This window comes from Cucumis sativus, chromosome 4 (genome assembly GCF_000004075.3).
Source record: "Cucumis sativus cultivar 9930 chromosome 4, Cucumber_9930_V3, whole genome shotgun sequence".
Taxonomy (NCBI): Eukaryota; Viridiplantae; Streptophyta; class Magnoliopsida; order Cucurbitales; family Cucurbitaceae; genus Cucumis; species Cucumis sativus.
Genome location: NC_026658.2, coordinates 16,115,072 through 16,135,137, shown reverse-complemented (window position 1 = coordinate 16,135,137; position 20,066 = coordinate 16,115,072). Strand labels below are relative to the sequence as shown.

Below are 20,066 nucleotides of genomic sequence, written 5' to 3'. Positions count from 1 at the left end.
AGCGCCTGATGCCTGTAAAGACAACAATTAACCAAAAAAAAAAAAGAATAAATCTCAAATGTATTAGATAACGTTTTCGAAGTCAACGTTTATCGATTCAACCACAATATGAACTCTACTGACGAACAGCAACAAAAAGATTAAAAGATATTTGTAAGGCTAAAATTAAGAGAAGGAAAGAAATGGGGGAAGCAAAAAAAAACCCTAGAAAAGGAAAAAGAAATTGATGATCGGAAAATTGAACACGGATGATCGTTAAATCTTCTTATTCTTCTTCTTCACATGAATTATCCGCTTTGCGGAATGAAGAATTGTGGATTAACGAAAAGAATAAGAATCAAAATGAAGAGAAATGCATACATACCTTCGCTTAGACAGCCAGGCTATGATTGTCCCTTCTTCGTCGACGATAGAATGAATTCCTCTTCAACTATTGGTTTGACAAATTGCAACTTTCAATTTCAACACAATCTCTCTCCTCACAATATCTAATTATACTTTCAAATTTTCTTCTAATCAATTTCTAAATTAGACTCTAACCAAATTGGATTTGTGCTAACTTGAGCATATCTATCTATTCCTCACAATCTTTTATCTCCGAGTTTAAAATCGTGTTCCCGAGAAAAACTATTTATAAAATATATTTTTGTTACAGTTAACTCAAAAATCAAAATATTTATAAAATATAACTATAAAGTTTAATTTTGTTATATTTGATAAATAATTTTAATATTTTATTATTATTTAAAATGTCTTTTATAATAATGTCTAAATTTTATTTATTTTTTAAAATGTTTAAGCGAGTTAACATGTTTATTATTTACTTGAGTACAATTTTGTTGCTGGTATTTTAGTTATGTTTTGGTAGATTTTTTAAATATATGATATAATAAAAATGTTGATTAAACACTTATGTTAATGTAGATCAAATGAAAATGTAAATACAAAGGTTGATATGTAAACAGTAATTGAATATCTAACGAACGAATGTTACAACTTTCCATCTTCATTTGTTAAACTAAAATATGTTTTTTTACTATACTTGTAGAAAAATAGTATGTCAATGAATTCAATTTCAAAAATACATTCTAATTGCAAAAATGATTTAGGTGAACCAAATTAAATTTGTTTCCAGCAGAATTTGGGTAAAGTTCATTTAACGTAAATTTATCTTCTAGAAAAGAAGTTACCTACAAAACAACAAGATTAATATACTTATATGGTATCGGCTGCAGAGATTTTGATTCTTAAGTTAGTTGTTACATAAAGTATATAGTAATTTAAGAGGAAAAATGAAGTTAAGATATTATGTTTTATATAAAGCAGATGATCCTAGGGTATTATGTTCTATACATATAATGTTTTATCTTCCTTTTTTGATCGTTTTTTGAATTAGACTTAGGAAGACATAGTAGGGGCAAATGAGAGAGAGAGTTAAAAGAGTTTTAAGAGCCTACAGAAGAAAAATGGGCATTGGCTTCATATGTTGAGGTTGAAGAGGGCATTTACGTTCTTACCCAAATGCCTTTCTTCCATTTTCTTAGGATCTTGTCTTGCAAAATAGCTTCGCTAGATTTCTACTCTACTTGTTTCAGTTGTACCCTCAATATCATTTCGTTTATTCGATTTTCTTCTTAGTCCTAATATTACTTAAATTATCCGTTCGATACAACAAAATCTATCTAATTATTTTCTAAATTTTGAAGATTGTATTCATTAAAATTTTTAATTAATAATTATATAACTTTAAGCTTTGAACTTTCCTAAGGGTATAAATCAATACTTTCCTACAAATTTAGTTTTTAAAAAAAATCCTATTAACATATAATTGGTTAATTAAACTTGTAAGTGAACAATTTAGACTCTTTATTGAGATTACATTTCAAAATCATCCACGCATCGACTCATGACAAAACTTTGACCAAAACTCTAACCCTACTTGTAACTTCTATTTTACAACACACAATCATGTCACATTCTCGTCCTCATTTGGAACTTTTGGTGTTTTGTGTTGGGGTATTTGGGATGATAGGAATAGAAGAAATAGAGGGAAAGAAATGTTACTTATGGAGATTTGGTTAAGGCTCTTTCCGACGGTAGTTGGAGGTAAATGAAATAAAATAAAATAACTATACAAAAGTATGTTTCATATTTATATACGCATCTTTGAGAAATCGCTATCAATTTCAAATCAACACGACTCCATACTCAATGTCTTGAAGCAATCAATGTCTTGAAGCAATTACTCTACAACCCACCTTGGAAGATTATGCACTATTTGGAGCAATTAATGGAGAAACCTTCCTCACCAATTCTTCAATTGGAGGAAACAAGAATTCAAAGAGCTTGGTAGGAAATCTGACAGATAATTATTCATGTGTGTTTATATACATAAATAGTTAAAAATATTTACAAAATTACATTTTTTATAAATGATAGACCATGATAAGATAAACTCACATAGACATCTATCAATGTTAAACTCTATCTAGATCTATCACATATGAGAAGTAAAATTCAAAAATATTTGTAAATAAGGTAGCTATACTTTTACTATATTTGAAAACATCTTTAAATTAAATATATTTAAAATTTAAAAAAATAGCTGGATTTATAATATTATATTTCTAAATACATTTTTTTTATATAATTTTGCATTGCAAAATTTGAAGTCGAAAATATGAGGAAATAAAAATATAATTTATTTTTTAAAAAATTACACTAAGGATCACGAAATTTAAAAACAATTTTCACACAACTAATCTAAAAACATAAAATAAAATTTAGATTACCAACCAAATAGGCCTAAGTTTTTGTACATGCATAAAAATGAGCAACTTTGTTGAAGGTCTTTATGATTCTATACAAATAATATGAAAAATAAAATGTCAAGTGTGAGACTTAAACCATGTTCTAGAGGGGTTGGAAGACTAATTTAATTATAGCCAACTATTAATATTAATACATCAGATTTTCTTCAAATATATATTATATAACAAGTCTAAAATTGAGGAGCGGCTCGAGCCCTAAGCCTAAATTCACCTGTTTTCAAGTCTAACGTTCATTGCCCATGGCAAATTGTTTCACTAACTTAGACGAAGGCGTTATACAAAACGAAGGGTCAACTTAATCCCATATTGTTGACCTTGACAAAACATTAATAAAGCCATAGCTACTTATCCATTCAACAAAGCTGAAATGGTTAGAACTCTAAGACTGCATTTCTGTTGTGAACTTTGCACTATGCTAATAACAATCTTTGAACAACACATACAAAATATATAAGACAAAGCCATCTAGAAACTATCCAAAATATAAACACCATCCTAAAGTAATACCTAACCTAATAGGAGGAGGGAAGAAAAACGAGAGGGCACTTAGAAGCCATCTATGGATAATGATCCTGATATCAACGTTAAATTAAACTAATTGGTTACCTCTTACCAACTGCAGGTTTCTTCTTCTTCTTACTTTGTTTCGCCAACAGCAGGGTAAACCGAGCGAATCCCGACTTCTTTCTTTTTCCAAATGTCTGCTTCTGGCTAATATCTTTTTCAACCTTCTTAAAAGAAGATGCATCACCACTTTGTTTGCTCAGCATCTGACCAAGAGACATCTTTCTTCCAACCGAGCTTTTCTCAGGGAGTGTTACTGTTTCAAATTCTTCGGAAGGTAGTAGCTTCTGGCTTAGTATTTGTCCTATAGAAAGAGTTGGCTTCAAGACAGGTGTTGGTTCGTCACTCACCATGTTCACTCCGTTTACATCAAGTAGCCTAGAATCTCTTTTCAAGTGAGAAGGGCAAGCATTCTTAAACTTGGTAGAGTTTTGAACGGTACGCTTTTTCTGACCATGATCTGACCTCCATTTGCGAAGCAATTCTTCAACTGCAAGCTTTCCCTGATTTGCATCATCCACCCTGCTCAGAGCAGCTTCCAGTGCAATTTTACTTGTTTTGAGTTCCTCAGAAGCTCTCTCTGCCTGATTCAAGATGTCCATTTTCGATGTGTTTGCAGCATCAACTAGTTGCATGACGTCTATAACTCTCTTTCTGCATTGTTCTTTAGCTTCACAAGCTTTAAGAGTAAGAGTAAAATATTCCTCTGACGAAAGTGTTACCCTTTCACCTCCATGAGTTAGTGAAAAGTCACTCGATGGATTTCCATGCTTGGTTAAGATCATGATCTCAGAGAGAGCAACAGCTTCTGCTGCTCTAGCAGCTTCCTTCATTTTTCTGGCTGCAACCAACTTGACTTGAGCTGTTTTTAGCATGGCCTTGTTCTGTTCAATCTCAATTTCCATTCTCGAAACTTCAAGTCTGGCTGCTTCCCTCATTTTCTTAAACTTCTCTGCCTCCTCACTCAATTCATGAAGCTCCTTTGAAATCTCTAAAGGGTTATCCGGAAAACCTTTTGCCTCGGCATCTTTTACCACTCGTAATTTCAGTTTCGTTTGGTTTAGCTCTTTCTCAAGGGCTGATATATTGGACGAATTCTGGGCTAATCTCTCTTGAATTTTCTCAAGTCCAGTTCTTTCTTTCTCTAGTTTTTTGTTAAAAGATTCAACGGAAGCTCGAAGATCAGCAATATTACTAGGTGTCCTAGTAAGATTTAACTTCGCCTGTTCCAATTCCATAAGAATTAAACCGGGTGCTGGAGGGGAGATTTGCTCATTCTGACCTTGACTGTCAGTAGGCCGAAGGTTTTCCTTAACTGCTTCTTGAGCAGCAGTTGCATTTATATCATCTCTCTTTGTGTCTTGAGTCACACTGACTTCAAATGCTTCTTTCCGCAGCTTCAGTTTCAAATCTTCCACGATCCTCTTGGTTGCTTCAAGTTCTTTTAATACTTCCAGGGTCTCCCTTTCTTTGACAATCAATTCACTCTCCATGTTCATTGCCTGCTTCTCCAGTATTGTAGCGTCAATGTCAACCTCGTCTTTATCATCCTATTGATGATGAAGAAGAAGAAAAGAGAAAGAAGAGAGAAAGAGAAAAGAGAAAAGAGAAACGCTGGATTAGCGGATATGATTGTTGAGAGAAGCAAATATAGCTATTTTCTGAGTAATATCAATCACAATAATAAATCTTTTACAACCGTTTCAGAGACCCACTAATCTACACAGAGGCACATTGCATTTCCAAGCACAAAGAACATTAAGAGAGTGTTTGGGGCCTTGGAGGGTGCGGATTCAGAATTGAGCCTGTCAATGTAATGCTCGAGAGAAACAGTGAAGTGTTTAAAAAGCCTTGGGTTGAAAAACCTAGTTTGAGCTTTGCGGAATTCTAAGGTGAACCATTTGGAGTAGGTTTAGGACATGTTTGAGAGTGATTTTAAAATTGCTAAAGTCACTTTTTTTTTTCATTTTTAAAATCACTTTAAGACAGTTTTTAATCACTCAAAATTGATTTGATATGAAAATTGCATTTAAAAGTGTAAAATTAAACACTAGATTGATTTGTGTGACTGGAACTGAGGAGCATATTTTAGAGTAATTTTGAACATGACAAAAGTAATTTTAACAATTTCAAAATCAATACCAAATATGCACTTAAGTATTGCAGAGTCATATAGGTTTGTCCAACAAACTCAAGGCTTGAGAAGTGCACGAGACAAACATGGTTTTAGACAAACATGCTCAATATGAAACCACCAAAACCCAAACTCTCACTCAAACACCCCTAGGAGTATGTGTTTGGCATCATAGGCCTTGTAATGTTGAGCATGGAGGTTTGGCATCTTAGGATTGAAAATGTTAAACTTAAGCCTGGAAGGACTCTGAAAACCTATGCTTTGAATCTAAGTTGAGGAAGCCCAGGTTTAAGAAAACTATGATGATCTGAATTTGGGTGGAGCACCCGGAGCAGTTTGGTAGATGATATGTAAACAGCTTGACAAACTCGAGGTGCAAACATGAGTTCAGCATTTTAAGCTACACCTAACCAAATCTAAACCCTCACCTCAAACACCTTATGATCTTTAGACCTCAAGGCTCTAACACAAAATCACTTCGATTTTATGATGTTACCATAGAAATAAGACCCCAGTTTAACAGTCAAATCAAAGAGTTGAAATTAAAATTGGCTACCTTCAAACATCCTAACCAATTACCACTGCCACTACAACGGAGACCCCCAAGCCGACACCCACCTAAAAAAAGTTTGGAAAAAAAAAAACAGGGAGAAGAAAGAACATGATCTAAGAAAGAGCAGTAAACTTTTCATGATGTAGAATCATTGATCATTTCTAGGAATGAGAAGTAAGCTTTACAAATTTCTCAATGGTGAGTCATCGGAAAATCAGTCAAAAGAAAGCAATCCAAGATTTTCAGATAAGAACAATCCAATCTGCTTTTGCACAGCATGCAAAGAGCACATGGCAAATAGACAACAACTCAAACTGGAAATCAGACCTCTAGTTTTACCCTATCTACGAACTCCCCACTAAGCATATCAACACCTCAAAAGAATACCTCCAAGACACAACAACAAAAAAACAACAAGAACGGTCAACAAGAACGGCCAGTATACATAACAATGCATAAATTAGCAGAAATATTTGAAACAGAAACTGTAAATACAAACAAAATCCCACATTCAAGAATGAGAAGAAAGAACCTCAGGTTCAGATAGGTGGGTGTAACTTTGAGTATGAGTAGGAGTATGAGAATGAGAGGGTTTCCAAAATCCGCTTCCGCCAAACCTACTGACGGCCTCTTTGACAGACTCGAAGGGAGCGGAAGTATCAACCTCCGCCCTAAAGGCAGCGCCACCTGTTTCCCCCATCCCAGTTAGCGAAGCGAGAAAATGGCATGAAGAAACTAGGAGTTGAATTTTTGTGGTGCTGGAAAAACACTGTGGATGACAACATACGACATTTTAGGGATCGAGTAAAAGAAATGTAAAAAGAAGGGAAAAAACGGAGGAGAAGAAGAGTGAGAAGGGAAATTGAAAGGAGAGGTAGAAAGTGTTGGTTAGATGAGGAAATAACAATGGGGTTTGGTTGAAGCGAGATAAGAGAGTACAATGCAGTGTTGGTGTATGAATGAATGTTCACTGTGTGTCTGTTTTCTTAGAGCCAAACGAAGAAGAGGGAAAATGGATTTTTTCTTTTTTTAATTTTCTTTTCTTTTTGCCGACTCTCTCTCTCTCTCTCTCTTCTTCTTCTTCTTCTCTTCTTTAGTTCAATTTTCACGTGAATGAAAATCTGCTTCTCTCACTAATTTCATTCTCATTTTTTTCCCATCAATTTTAAATCCATTTTTTTAAAAATATAATGTCAAAAATTATATAGGGAATAAGTATAGTAAAAATATGATAGCACCTCCCGTATTCCATCCACGACTAGGTTAAGTCGGATACACAACAACAAGACATTGATGTGAAATTGTTTATGTTACTAATGAAATATTTCTATGTTCTAACTGTTCTTTATTTTATTTTTGTTTTAGGAAATTTGCACATGAAATCTAGTCCTATTAATCTTATTAATTTGTATCAACAATCGTCCTATTGCTTACAATCTGCCTGGGATACTTCTTCTACTATGGGTTTGAGTTGTCGGAAGAGAGAGAGGCAACATCACAGCATACTATCTCTTTTGATTAGCCTATTGCGTCATATGTAGAGGTTGCTGGATTTCTTGAAGTTTCTCAAATGGGATTCATGCAATTGAATTGACGCCTCACTACTACTTTAGTAGAATGTTATTGGAAACTGGAGCTCCAAACATTTCATATGTCTTGTGGAAAATGCATCATCACGTTGTAGGATGTCGTGATCTAGTTGGGGTTAGTGGTGGACAAGGAGCCTATTGCACGATCGTTAATAGAGTATATATCACGATGTGTCATACATGTCATGATCATTGTGCACAAGGAGAAGAACACATGAGTCAACTGTATCGCATTTGATGACGCTTACTATTATTACATTGTAAGAATTTTAATATGATTTGTTTTCTAATTTTATATCATGCATATTATTTAATTACATTATTTGCAATCGTTCAAAATAATTTTGTTTAAAACGTACATAAATTACTCGGTGGACACGATTTACAAGGCTTGAGTTCAATGTGTGATCAAACCTTGAAAAATATAGAACATATTATTCATCAAACAAGACAACTCAAAGTTGCATACATGGATAGAAGACGTATTCGACGTAGACGATGGAAGGGTGAGGATGTTACGTTGTAGAGGGAGATCAGAATTATGTTTAGTTTGTAATTGTAAATTTTAATTTTAATGAACTTCAATTATGAATGTAGAATTATACAAATTTGAATTCTTGTTTGCACAAAAATCATGGATATATTAGAAACTCTTTTTAAAAAAATCTTGAAAATTAAAAATGTCACTTAAAAGATGTATAATTTTCTCTTCTATTTTTCAAATTGTCAACTGAAATAGTTTAAAATGTATAAACAAATGTGTTGCTTCAAATAAATTATCATTTATACTTCAAATTCAAATGATAACTTATAGATTAATTCTTTTTAAAGGAAAGTCGTGTACCAAATTTTAATTTCAAACTAAAACTAAAACAATCTATCCATTATATACAAACTATTATTACTCAACTATAACATCCAATTATCAAATGATTATTAATAACTCTAATTATCCCATCACCAGTAGAGTTGAGGAAGGAAGTATAAATTGATGTGAAGTTCACAAAGAAACCAAATATTTATGGAAAAATGGAGATTCTCTTTTAATTCCTTCCTCTTGTTCCTTTATTTCTTCAATGGACAATGGATCTCTATGTGTAGCTCCTAGAATGGCAAAGAACCAAACTCTAATCCATTAAAAAACAACAAACTTTACATAGCTTTCCTCCTAAATTTAAATGATGGGTCTGAAGATTTTTGAGAAATTTTATGGATTTGAATGGTTTGATAGAAGAGGAAAGTTAGAAAGGAGAAGAAGGAGAGAAAGGAGGTAAGATATATCTAACACAAACGTTATTTTCGAGTTTTATTAATTCCACAGGAAGTAGGAACCAAAAAGTTAACATTTTAAAGCAATTCCTTTCAAGTATAAGCACCATAATAGTATTATTAACATACAAATTAATATGTATTATTTTAATTCACCTAATTTTACCAATTCATCGACTAATATTCTAAAATAAACTTCGGACACTTAAGTGTCACTTTTGAAACTTTAGAGACCAAATAGACATCAACTTTCAAATACACTAAAATACTCATGAAAATTTAAGAGTATTTTAAAACAAAATTCCAAGTTTATCTTCTTTTTTTTTTACAAATTTAGGGTACTTTTCAATGCATTTTTAAGTGATTTAAAAAATAAGTTATTTTAGATAAAATTAAAATGTTTGGAAATCACCACACAAAAGAAAAGATAGATGTTGAAGTCCATTTTAAACTTTTTTGAAAAAATATTTTTGTTTGAATCAAACTTCATATTTATTTTATTAACATTGACATATAATATATGTTATCGACTCATAAACATGCACTAATTTAAGTTAAGAGAACCAAATACACTTCAACAAAAGAATAAAATGCAAAAAAGAAAAAAACAAAAGTAGTGCTAAAGATCATAGACATCCTTTCCATTTTTTTCTCTCTTGTTTTTTCAAAACAAAAACAAAAACGTTAAATTTGTTTTGTAAATACTTATGTTTGATGTTTGTCGTTTTTTTTCCTTTTCTAATGTTTGAATATAATTTAACTGACATGAAATGAAATGAAAAAGTATATACATATATAATAATAATAATAGAACAATAGAAAGTTATTTTAAACGATAATATGGTCAAAATTGCTTTCAAATGTAATAAAAATATGTTACTGTACTAAACTACTATTGTGTCTTTTACTAATATGGAGATAAATATGGATAGAGAGTTATCAATATTTTATAAGACTAAAAGATGGTAGTAAGTTATGAATATGAATGGGTAATATTTGAGTATATTTATAAATATTTTATTTGAAAATTAAAACCAAAATAGAGTTTTTATTATGATAATAAGAGGGCAGAGAAGACTAAAAATAAATATACATAGAAATTGAGGTGGGCCAGTATATAAAGCAAGGAAGCATTGTAATGGAAATTAGTGGGCCTATAGAAAGAATTGGTCGGCCCATTTAGAAAAAATTAGCTTTATTTCTTGGAGATATTGTCGGGATTTTCTTTTAAAATTTCAAATCCCAATAATTCATTTAGGCACACCTTTACGAAAATCATCAACCAAATAATTCAATCATAGAAATACTTTTTTTGAGAGACTTCATACAAATCATTTTGAAACACATTTTCAATGCATTTGTTTATTAAATTCATTTATCATTTCAAACCAAAATGTACTAATTATATGGACGTATAAATAGTTAGTGTATGTGGAACATAATAACTTATATATATCACTTTCATGAATTTTACATGAGCAATAAAATAAGAGGAAGTACTTATTTATTAATTTTATACTTTTATAGATATTTTATTACCTTCAAATTTATTAGGTTATATCAATATATTTTATTTTTATTCTAAACCTTTAATTTCTATATAATCAATCTTAACCTTCAATTTTAAAAAGTGTATGCAATCTTAAACTTAGGATAAGTTTTTCATTAGAATTTGTTTCAAATGTATTCTATTCCAATCATTTATTCTCATGACACATGAGGATTGATCATTTGCCTGATACAAAATTAATTAAACTTAAGATAAAATAATATTTGAAATAAATTTTATTAAAATTCGTGGTTTTAAAAAAAAGTTTTTATAGGACGATGATTATTTTATTGAAATAATAAGGACGATGATTATTTAAGGAAACCCTAGTTTTGGGGTTTCCATTTTTGCCCTTTAATCCATCATCAACCCTTCATGAATTGTGTATGGTATTTTCCATCTAAACTAGTTTTCATCCTTTCTCTACTCATCTTCAACCTGTCCTCGACACCCACTTCGCCTTCCTCAATCGGTTTCATCCTTTCTCCATTTTTATACAAAATCATTGTGTCGTCTCTTGAATCATTTTCAACCACGCTGTTTTTGGTTTAATGGTCAGGAAAAATAAATCTCTCTTTTTTCCTCAACTCATCTTCAACCTCTTCTGTTCTTGTTATTTGGTATTCGTTTTCTTGTGGGGGGAAAATCCCTCTTTCCCTAATATTTCTCTCTCCCACTCTTCGTCCTTCAATGTTTCGTTGAAGGCTTCACTGACTGCGTTGCCTCCGAAACAAATGGGTTTCCCCTTTCGGTTTTGTTGAACGGATGGGTTTAGACTTTGCCTCTAAAACTTAAACACTTGCATGTTCACCACCTCTTTCGGTGAACATGCAATTCCGACTCAATTTTCTCTCATTTCACTTTCCCTTGCCGCTTGAACTCCCATTTGCCGAGCATATTTCTTTTTCCACTGATTTCAATACTTGCTACACCATATTTACTACCATTTTGTGCACATGGAATGTTCGAACAAGGTATGGTTCATAAGCGGTTGGAACTTGAGCTTTCTTCAAAGCCGATGACGAGGATTACGGAACTTGAGCTTTCTTCAAAGCCGATGACGAGGATTACAAAGTACTTGTCTGAATTTTGTTTTCTATTACTTTTGTTTTCATTGACCGCAGTGTTGTCTTTTTTAAATTACTTCAATCAAATGTTTTTATTCTTCCTATCATTCCTCGTATTGCAATTTTGGGATCTTTTGTAATGGGTACCTCGGATTACAAAGTACTTGTGTGAATTTTTTTTCTTTTTGATTACTTTTGTTTTCATTCAATTGTTTCCATATATGTTCATATTTGGGCATCTCCATTAGAAACTACAGTGTTGTTGTTGTTTTTTTTTAATTGTTTCATTGACATATTTTTTTTCTTCCTTACCATTCTTCGTATTGAAATAAAAGCATAATTTCTTTTGCCGTTTCATGCTTCCTCCTTTGTTCCTTCTTGTTTTGCTTTCTTTTTCTTTTTTCAAGTTTCAGTCGTCCTTCTATGTTAAGTTAAGATCCATGTTACGAATCATGTGTGTGGCTGCAGTTGCTTTCAGTTTTGTGTTCTGTTTAAGGCATAGTATGGATCATGACTTCCTTTCTTTATGCAATGATATACCATTTTCACACAGCCCTATTAACTTGCAAATCATATTGAACTATTTGTTGCGAACTATGATTTTATTGGTTGTTCATTCTCTAAAATTGTTTGTATGCATTTTCATCCTCATACTTCGACTGTACCTTCTTTTCATTCATACTTTATATTGATGTTTCCACAACTAGATCCAGCTCGTTACATTGAATGGATTTAATTTCTTAGAAACACGACCTTTTTGAAAATAAAGCGATGACATTGTCTTAATCATTTTAACGAGCCTTGTTTTTTCATTTGAACATCAACATTCTTCCAAAGTGTACGATACGTAATCACTACATTTTGTGTGTTATAGTCTCTTTACTGCTACTTGTGTTTGTCTGAAAAACTCATTTCGTTATTTTATTCTCTTTACTGTCTAACCTCGCTTGTCTCCAAAGTACTAGAAGAACTTTTGTCATTCTATGTCACTTACTAAGGACAAGTGTTGTCGACGTTGATGTAGAGGAGATGGTCTCGATGTTTCTACATATACTGACGCATGATATTAAGAATAGAGTCATCCAACGAGACAGTCCGGAAAGACTGTTTCCTGTCATTTCAACCTCATGTTGTTTGCTATGATACGACAACACGATGAGTTCATGAAGAAACCACAAACAGTAACAAACACATACACCAATCCACGATGAAGGTGCTTCGAGGTTTGACTAGTCTTCTAATCCATACTGATAAGGTAGCCTGAGGTCATAGTACTTAGCTGCAATTTTTTCAATTATGCAGAAGTGTCTCGAGATATTTCCTCCTCTAGAAGTTCTTTCTTCTCTGGATCTCTTATATTTTTTTCTTTCTTTTTTTACTTATTCAAATTTTCACTTGGTATACGATCTTCATCATCTCTCGTATCTTTTCTTTTTAAAATCTAAACAATCGTGTACCAACATCTAAACTATCTTGAATCAAATACAAAAAATCTTGGCACACCATCATGCAATAAATCTAAACAACCATTTTGGTAAATGATTTTGAACAAAAAATGTTTAGATTTTGGTACACGATCATGTACAAAATCTAAACGATATTGGTACACGATCTGAAACCAAGATCGTTTAGATTTTTGTACACGTTCATTTAGCTCTTGGTTCGCGATCTTCTACCAATATCTAAACGATCTTGATTCACAATTGTTAATAAGAAAAATTACACACGAGCGCATGTGGCCAATGTTAATACTACCTACATGATCGTGTACCATTTCCTACAAGATCGGATATCATGATAATTTAGAATAAGAATTACATGTGCTCGTGAGATAGATTAATCACGTGTTGATTAGGACATTTTTGGTATTTTTCATTGTAGGCGTGTGAATCTTTTTTATTTTCGAAATTGTTTTATACAATGTAAATATTTTATCGGTTTATTATATTTTTAAAAAAATCTTATAATAAATGTTTACATTATTTCCCTTTAAATGAAATTCTGCAATACTCAAAATGAAAAGTAAAAGATTTGATTACATATATCATAATTAAAAGATAAAGGAAAAAATATCAATTTTCACTTCAAAACATTGAATGTTAGAGAATAATAGCAATAACTTCTTATACTATCAAAGTTCATATGTATCCATATTTAGTAAAATATATTTTAGTAGTTTTTCATTTACAATAACTTTTTAACTTCCTAAAAAAGTTGTTATTATATTTTATTAAAGTTTATTTGTATCATATTTAGTAAATATTTGTATAGTTTTATCATTTACAATAACTTTTAAAAAAATTACAATTATTTATTTATTTATTTATATGATAATTACATCGGATATGATATACTATATATATCTATATATCTATATTTTTTTTCATTTCCATAAATTGTTTGGTGATGTACTATATTTGCTATTATTTTCAGGTTACTTATACATAATTAATAATTAATAATTAACAAATATATTTATTTTTGATAGTGTGTATGGTAATTTGATGGTATAAAATTAAGAGGATGTGGGGAATAAAGTAAGAAAGAGGTCCCACTCCATTCAATTTATTACTTATCTTTCTCAAGTGACCCTTTATTGCACCCCTTTTCTCTTTTAGTTTTCAACTCTTTATATCACCAAACAACAATTATTTCTTCCTATCTACCAAATATTAAAACCTATTATTCTACCTTTTAAAACTTACCCATACAATTACACTAATGAACAAAAACAATATATATATATATATTATAATAAAATTTTATTGTCTATCTACTGTAAACTATCTTAGACCATGATGAACTCATCATAGATAAAATCTACCACGGTTTATCACATATAGATGATATTTTGTTATATTTATAAATATATTTAGTAATTTTATCATTTAAAATAATTTTTCTTAAATTTAAGATTTATTGAAAATACATTGATTAAATTTGGATGCATAAAGAATAAAAACTACCGTTAAACTAAAAAATGTATATAAATGTTGATTGAAAATGTAGAATGACCTCAATATTATGAAAATGTTGATGGAAGTATCCATAAATTTTGATGTTGATATATGGATATTTCTTGAAAATTATAAAAAAAATGTTTTATGGATCCTTAGGCAAAGCTAATGTGTTTAATGATTATATTATTTTATTATATATATATATATACTGTTGTTAATTTTTTAATAGATTTTTAGGATATAATGATTGATTCATTTGATCACGTCGAGATATATATATATATATATATACACACACGTTGTGATATTATAAACATACTCAACCAAATATAGAGATCTTACTTGGTTTAACTTTGTTTTAGGTGTTCAATCATATATCATATTCTCTATTATATATTGATTATAGTTATGTTTAACATATAGTTGATAGGGTTCTATAATCCTTCAACTAATTCATATAAAATTTATATATATTCTTCACCTACTTTTCAACAACAAAACTAAAAATGGTCAACTCTAGAATAATTCAAATGTGAAATATCTATTATTAATATTGTTCATCTCTTCATTAAAAACTGATAAAGTTGAATAATCCCAACAATCATTTTCACTTAAAATTTGAATTAGCCAATAGTCTTCTTTCCTCTCAAACACATATATTAATCAAAATATCTTATCAACCAAATAAATCCATATTTATCAACCAACTATGTATGACTAACCAATTTAGTATATTTTTCAAGAACATAGTAAGTTTGAATCCTTCATTTTATAAATATTAAAAGAAACTAATATGACATAAATAAATGTTTTGTTTTGTTTTTTTTTTGTTACTTTCACATCAATGAATGATTTATGGGCACGAACTTTAGTTATCTTTTACAAATTAAAGATAATAAAATGTAGTAACATTAGAGTTTTTCAAGTTGCATGTATTTATTAAAGGGAATTTAATAAGTCATAGTGGTATAGGTATTTAAGTCACTTCAAGATGTGAAAAAGATTATAATAAGTATTGACATACAATTTTATATTAAACAAATTTGTCATTAGGATTTAAAAAATAAAAAATCTATGTCGTTATATATAGGTCAATCAAATTTAATATCTCCATGTTGCTATACTCTTGCTCAAAACAAACAATGTACAGTGTTTTGATTTGCTAAAATTGAGGAAGATCAATTCATTGATAAATGTGTAACCCTCGGTAATGAATTCTATTGAAATTGATAGAGTTATGTTATGTAATCGATAGACCAAATACCTTTTAAATATATAATTCAAAAATCTTGCAAAAACGGTTTACGATTCAATTGTTTGATTTTTTAAAGTCTCATGATTGGTTTGAGAACTTGGTTAAGGAAGACTTGCACTTTGAAATACTCATAGATATCAATCCATTTTTCAAGAGTTATAACGAATGCAAAAAGAAAGAACAGAAGTTTAGGACACCTACTACTAGATCTCGTTGAAGTTGACTTTTAAAGTTCGATTTAATACCACTCAACATGTTCTTTCAATAGTAGTCAAAATCAAAGAACCATTCCTACATTCTTGACACTCTTTATTATTCTTGTTATACATAGCAGCATAATAACATATTAAATATTTTTATCATACAAAGTAACATATTAAATATTAATATATTATGCAAATCAAATTAAGTTTTACACATTTACAAGGTAGCATATAGTAAAGTATCAAACTTAATTACAATAATTTGACCCTAACAAAACATCTAGAAAACTAGAAAACTAAAAACATGATTGAAATAAAGGCTAAACTACGCTAGTGATGAGGAGGTTTCAGGTATAGCTATTAGGTCTAAAGTATTAGTGGATATAATACAATAAAAACGAATTTGTAAATATAGAAAAATTTAGATCAGATTGATTTTAGAATTTATTAACAATAAAATCTATCATCGATAATATATTTGTAATTTTAAAAAATGTCGTCATACAGTTAATTATTAATTTTGAAGGTTCTACTCATATATATATATATATATATATATAACTAAATATATCTCATTTTATTTGATCTTTTTAGATTATTCTTAATTCTGACCCTTAGCCTTTTGAAAATTTCAAACTTACTGATAATTCTTTGTAAGTTCATGGTAATTTGGAAAAGAAAGATAAAATTTCATAACAAAAGTTGATGGTATCTCATTAGATTATTAATTTATGAACATGGCCATGGTCCATAGCATGTGGATTCTAATCTTGAGTATTACTTAATACATGACACACTCTTATCATTAAAAGATCATTGATTTGATTCCCACCTACAATTTAGACTTTTTTTTTTTAAAAAAAAAAAACAGTGATTTCAACAAATATCCATTTAACTTTTAATAAAATGGAAAAACTTTTAATAAAAATGCAATAAAATTAGGAATTCTGAAGGGATTGATTACCAAAGTAGGACTTACCCCAAAAACAATTTTAACACATAATTTTAATTATGGTATTTACAACTACTTATAACCTACAATCTAATACAACAAATACTATTTTCAAACCTTTTAATTAAATTATCTACAATATTCTCTTTATTCTCTATTTACTCATTTTTATTCAAACTAAAATAATTTGTATTCCAAATAAAAACTACTATAACAATCAACTAAAATAATTTACCCATCAAACATAAACTATTAAAACTTATTTAATATTTTATAATCTATCAACTATAATTAACCAATTCAGGGTCATAAATGTTAGTCTGGTTGAAATTCTAAGCCTAAAATTGGTATTTGAATGATTTTTAATTAGCCAATAAAGTTTCTCAAATGATATTTGTATATACCAAAAGATAAAAGATAAAAAGAAAAAAGAATATTGACTAATTAGGTGGTTGTAAATATGCTAGAATTTGAAGAAATAAAATATGATTGGAAGAAAAATATATAGGTGACACTGGGTTGCACCTATGCATGTGTAGCACATAATATCAAATAAAAATTTGTCATGTGGAGAATTTTTATTTTTTTAAAAAAAGATTATTATTATTATTATTATTTGTGTATCTTTTAAAGTAGAAAAAAATGAGATTAGATGTAAACTAAAATGGAAGGAAACTGAAAGTATATAAATGAAAATGTTATTACTATATGTAATTATTGGTTTAAATGACAAATTTAGCCTTTGAAAGAGAAAAAGAAAATGGCCTTTTTATATTTTATATTTTTGGTATTGGGGACCAAAGTGTGTGTGTGTGTGTGTGTGTGTTGATGCACATTATAAACACAGTCCTGGGGACCCTAAACACAATGGCCGATAGAAATTGAAAAACAATTCGGAGATTCCATTGCTTTTTCTTCAACATCATACTTACAATTATCAATATTAATAATAATGGTGTGTGAAACCTCCGAATATCCTCAGAAATCTCTCCAATTCAAGCAAAATGACAAATTCATCTCCAAAATTCTGTCACGAGAAAGTTCCAGAGCCAATTACTCTTCAAGAATCTACTACGGCGGATTGGCCGGCGCCGTTCCCTTCGTTTGGGAGTCTCAGCCAGGTACGCCTATTCACCGATTTTCCGATGACCTAACTCCTCCTCTTACTCCTCCTCCTTCTTACTTTTCCGATTCCCTCAAAAAACCGCTCAAGAAACGTTCCAAATCCCTCTCTCTTCTTCACATCTTCTTCAGTTCCAAGAGGAAATTCGATCTCCTGTCTCCGCCGCCCGTTTCTAAATCCCCCTCATTGTCGTCTTCCGGATCCGTGTTCGACTCGGCCGCCGGCGCGAAGTTCACAGGGCGACGTTCCGCGCGGCGGTTTCCGACTGAAAAGGAGGAAGAGAATGCGGCGGCTACTAGTTCGGTTCTTTGTTTCGGAATCGGTAGGTGAGCGGGCGGTATACGGTTCTGAATCTGAATCGGAATCGGAATCGGAATCGGAATGGGAATTGGAGTAAAGGTTTTTAGAATAATGGTTTTGTGCATTTGGTGTATCGACAACGCCAAAGGTATTGGTTGAAAATTTGTAAAATTAATAATAATGACAATAAACTTTAACTAATCATCTTTTTAATTATTAGAAATACTTTTATTTGTGGTTGTAAAAATTTATGTGTTTCATCGATTTTCTAAAATGTTTAGGAATATTCACATTCGTATTATTGATTTGTGTATGAGAATGTTGTTTTTATTAATGATGTGTTTAATAAAATGAACTTAATTGATGTAAACAATATCTTTAAGCCCATTTCTCACCCATTTATTGTCGTAAACAGAAATATAATAAATAAATCTTTAAGTACATTAGTTCTTAGTCTAATCTAATTTAAAATTATACCACATCTATTGTTGTCTTAATTAATTTAATGTTATATTTATATATCTTCATTTTACTTCTGCTAATTTTATGCCTCATGGGTATAAATAAAATTAGGAGAAATTCTTACGTAGGGTATTATTTACAAAAATATAATAAAATTTATTAAATTCTTTTTTATTATATTTTGTAAATAATTACATTTTTCTATCTATATTCTTTTAAATTAAATCTATATATTAGTTTGAAGTTTTTACGAAGAGTTTTTTAAAATATACAAAAATTGACAAACTATGTTGATACAACATAACATAAAATTTATTACATTTGATTTTTCTATGAATTATAAATATTTTGTCAAATATTTTATTTTTTATTTAATTTAAATATAAAATATAAATTCAATTGTAATTTTTTTATTAAGAAATTCCAGTGGACAAAAAAAATAGTAAAATAATAAAAGAGAAACGGTTTACAAAATATATAACAAAAGAAATTGTGAATAGTTTTAATCTTTTTTGTTTGAAAATGTCTCTTTCATTTAAGTTAATTTATTTTCAAATAATATATAAAATTGTGAAAATAAAGAAAATGGGTGGAAAATAATAATAATAGAAAATTAAGGGCAAAAATGTCATAGAAGAGGCCTTTAGTCTTTAAGTCTGGTTTGCTATTCATTTTACTTTTTAGTTTAGTTTTTTTTTTTCCTTAAAAAAGAATTAAGTTGATTTGCTACTTTCTTACACGATTGACATCTTTTAAGTACTAGAATTCTTACTAAAAAAAAGATGGTTTTAAAAATTAATTTTGTTTTTATTTTTCAAAATTTGGACTTGAATTTTGAAATCATTGCTATAAAGTAGCAAACAAATAAACAGAAAATCTAAGAGAAAAATGAATGTTTATAAACGATTTTCAAAAGCATCAAATAAACCAAAAAATAATAATTAAAAAAAAAATTGTTACCTAAAGACTTCAGAATTTGTAATTTAAAAGAGTATAAAAAATTAGTTAGATATCTTGAAAAATGTCTTGGTATTCTACTTTTCTACCGTTCAAAAGTGATAATCTTAGATTTACATTTTACGAGAATCTTACACTACCACGAATTAAAAGAAAAAATATTTAGATGTATATGAAGTAACTCTCATTTTTATGTATCCACTCTAATGGAAGACACATATGATAATAATAATAATAACAACACATATCATGAAGAAAAAAATAGAAAGAATTCATCAGATGACAAATTATATATATG

At 29.8% G+C, this 20,066-nt stretch overlaps 2 protein-coding genes across 2 annotated transcripts; one reads left to right on the top strand and one right to left on the bottom strand.

Annotated features, from left to right (window-relative positions):
* Window positions 1-3,037: 3,037 nt before the first annotated feature.
* LOC101211040 (WEB family protein At2g38370) lies at window positions 3,038-7,165 on the bottom strand. The gene is made up of 2 exons (XM_004149883.3): window positions 6,615-7,165; window positions 3,038-4,945 (listed from the first exon to the last, which is right to left on the bottom strand). Exons 1-2 carry the CDS (start codon window positions 6,780-6,782, stop codon window positions 3,434-3,436), a joined length of 1,680 nt encoding a protein of 559 aa, XP_004149931.1. The 5' UTR covers window positions 6,783-7,165; the 3' UTR covers window positions 3,038-3,433.
* A 10,569-nt stretch (window positions 7,166-17,734) lies between these two features.
* On the top strand, window positions 17,735-18,700 carry LOC105435254. Its single transcript, XM_011655415.2, has one exon. The coding sequence runs from the start codon at window positions 17,879-17,881 to the stop codon at window positions 18,377-18,379; it is 501 nt and encodes a 166-aa protein (XP_011653717.1). The 5' UTR covers window positions 17,735-17,878; the 3' UTR covers window positions 18,380-18,700.
* The last annotated feature ends 1,366 nt before the right edge of the window (window positions 18,701-20,066 follow it).

What these genes read in the sequence shown, in the direction of transcription:
- LOC105435254 (XM_011655415.2), top strand. Translation starts at nt 17,879, where the DNA reads ATGGTGTGTGAAACCTCCGAATATCCTCAGAAATCTCTCCAATTCAAG.
- LOC101211040 (XM_004149883.3), bottom strand. Translation starts at nt 6,782, where the DNA reads ATGGGGGAAACAGGTGGCGCTGCCTTTAGGGCGGAGGTTGATACTTCC. An exon ending in CCCACCTATCTGAACCTGAG is followed by an intron (nt 4,946 to 6,614) that starts GTTCTTTCTTCT and finishes CATCATCAATAG; the next exon opens with GATGATAAAGACGAGGTTGA.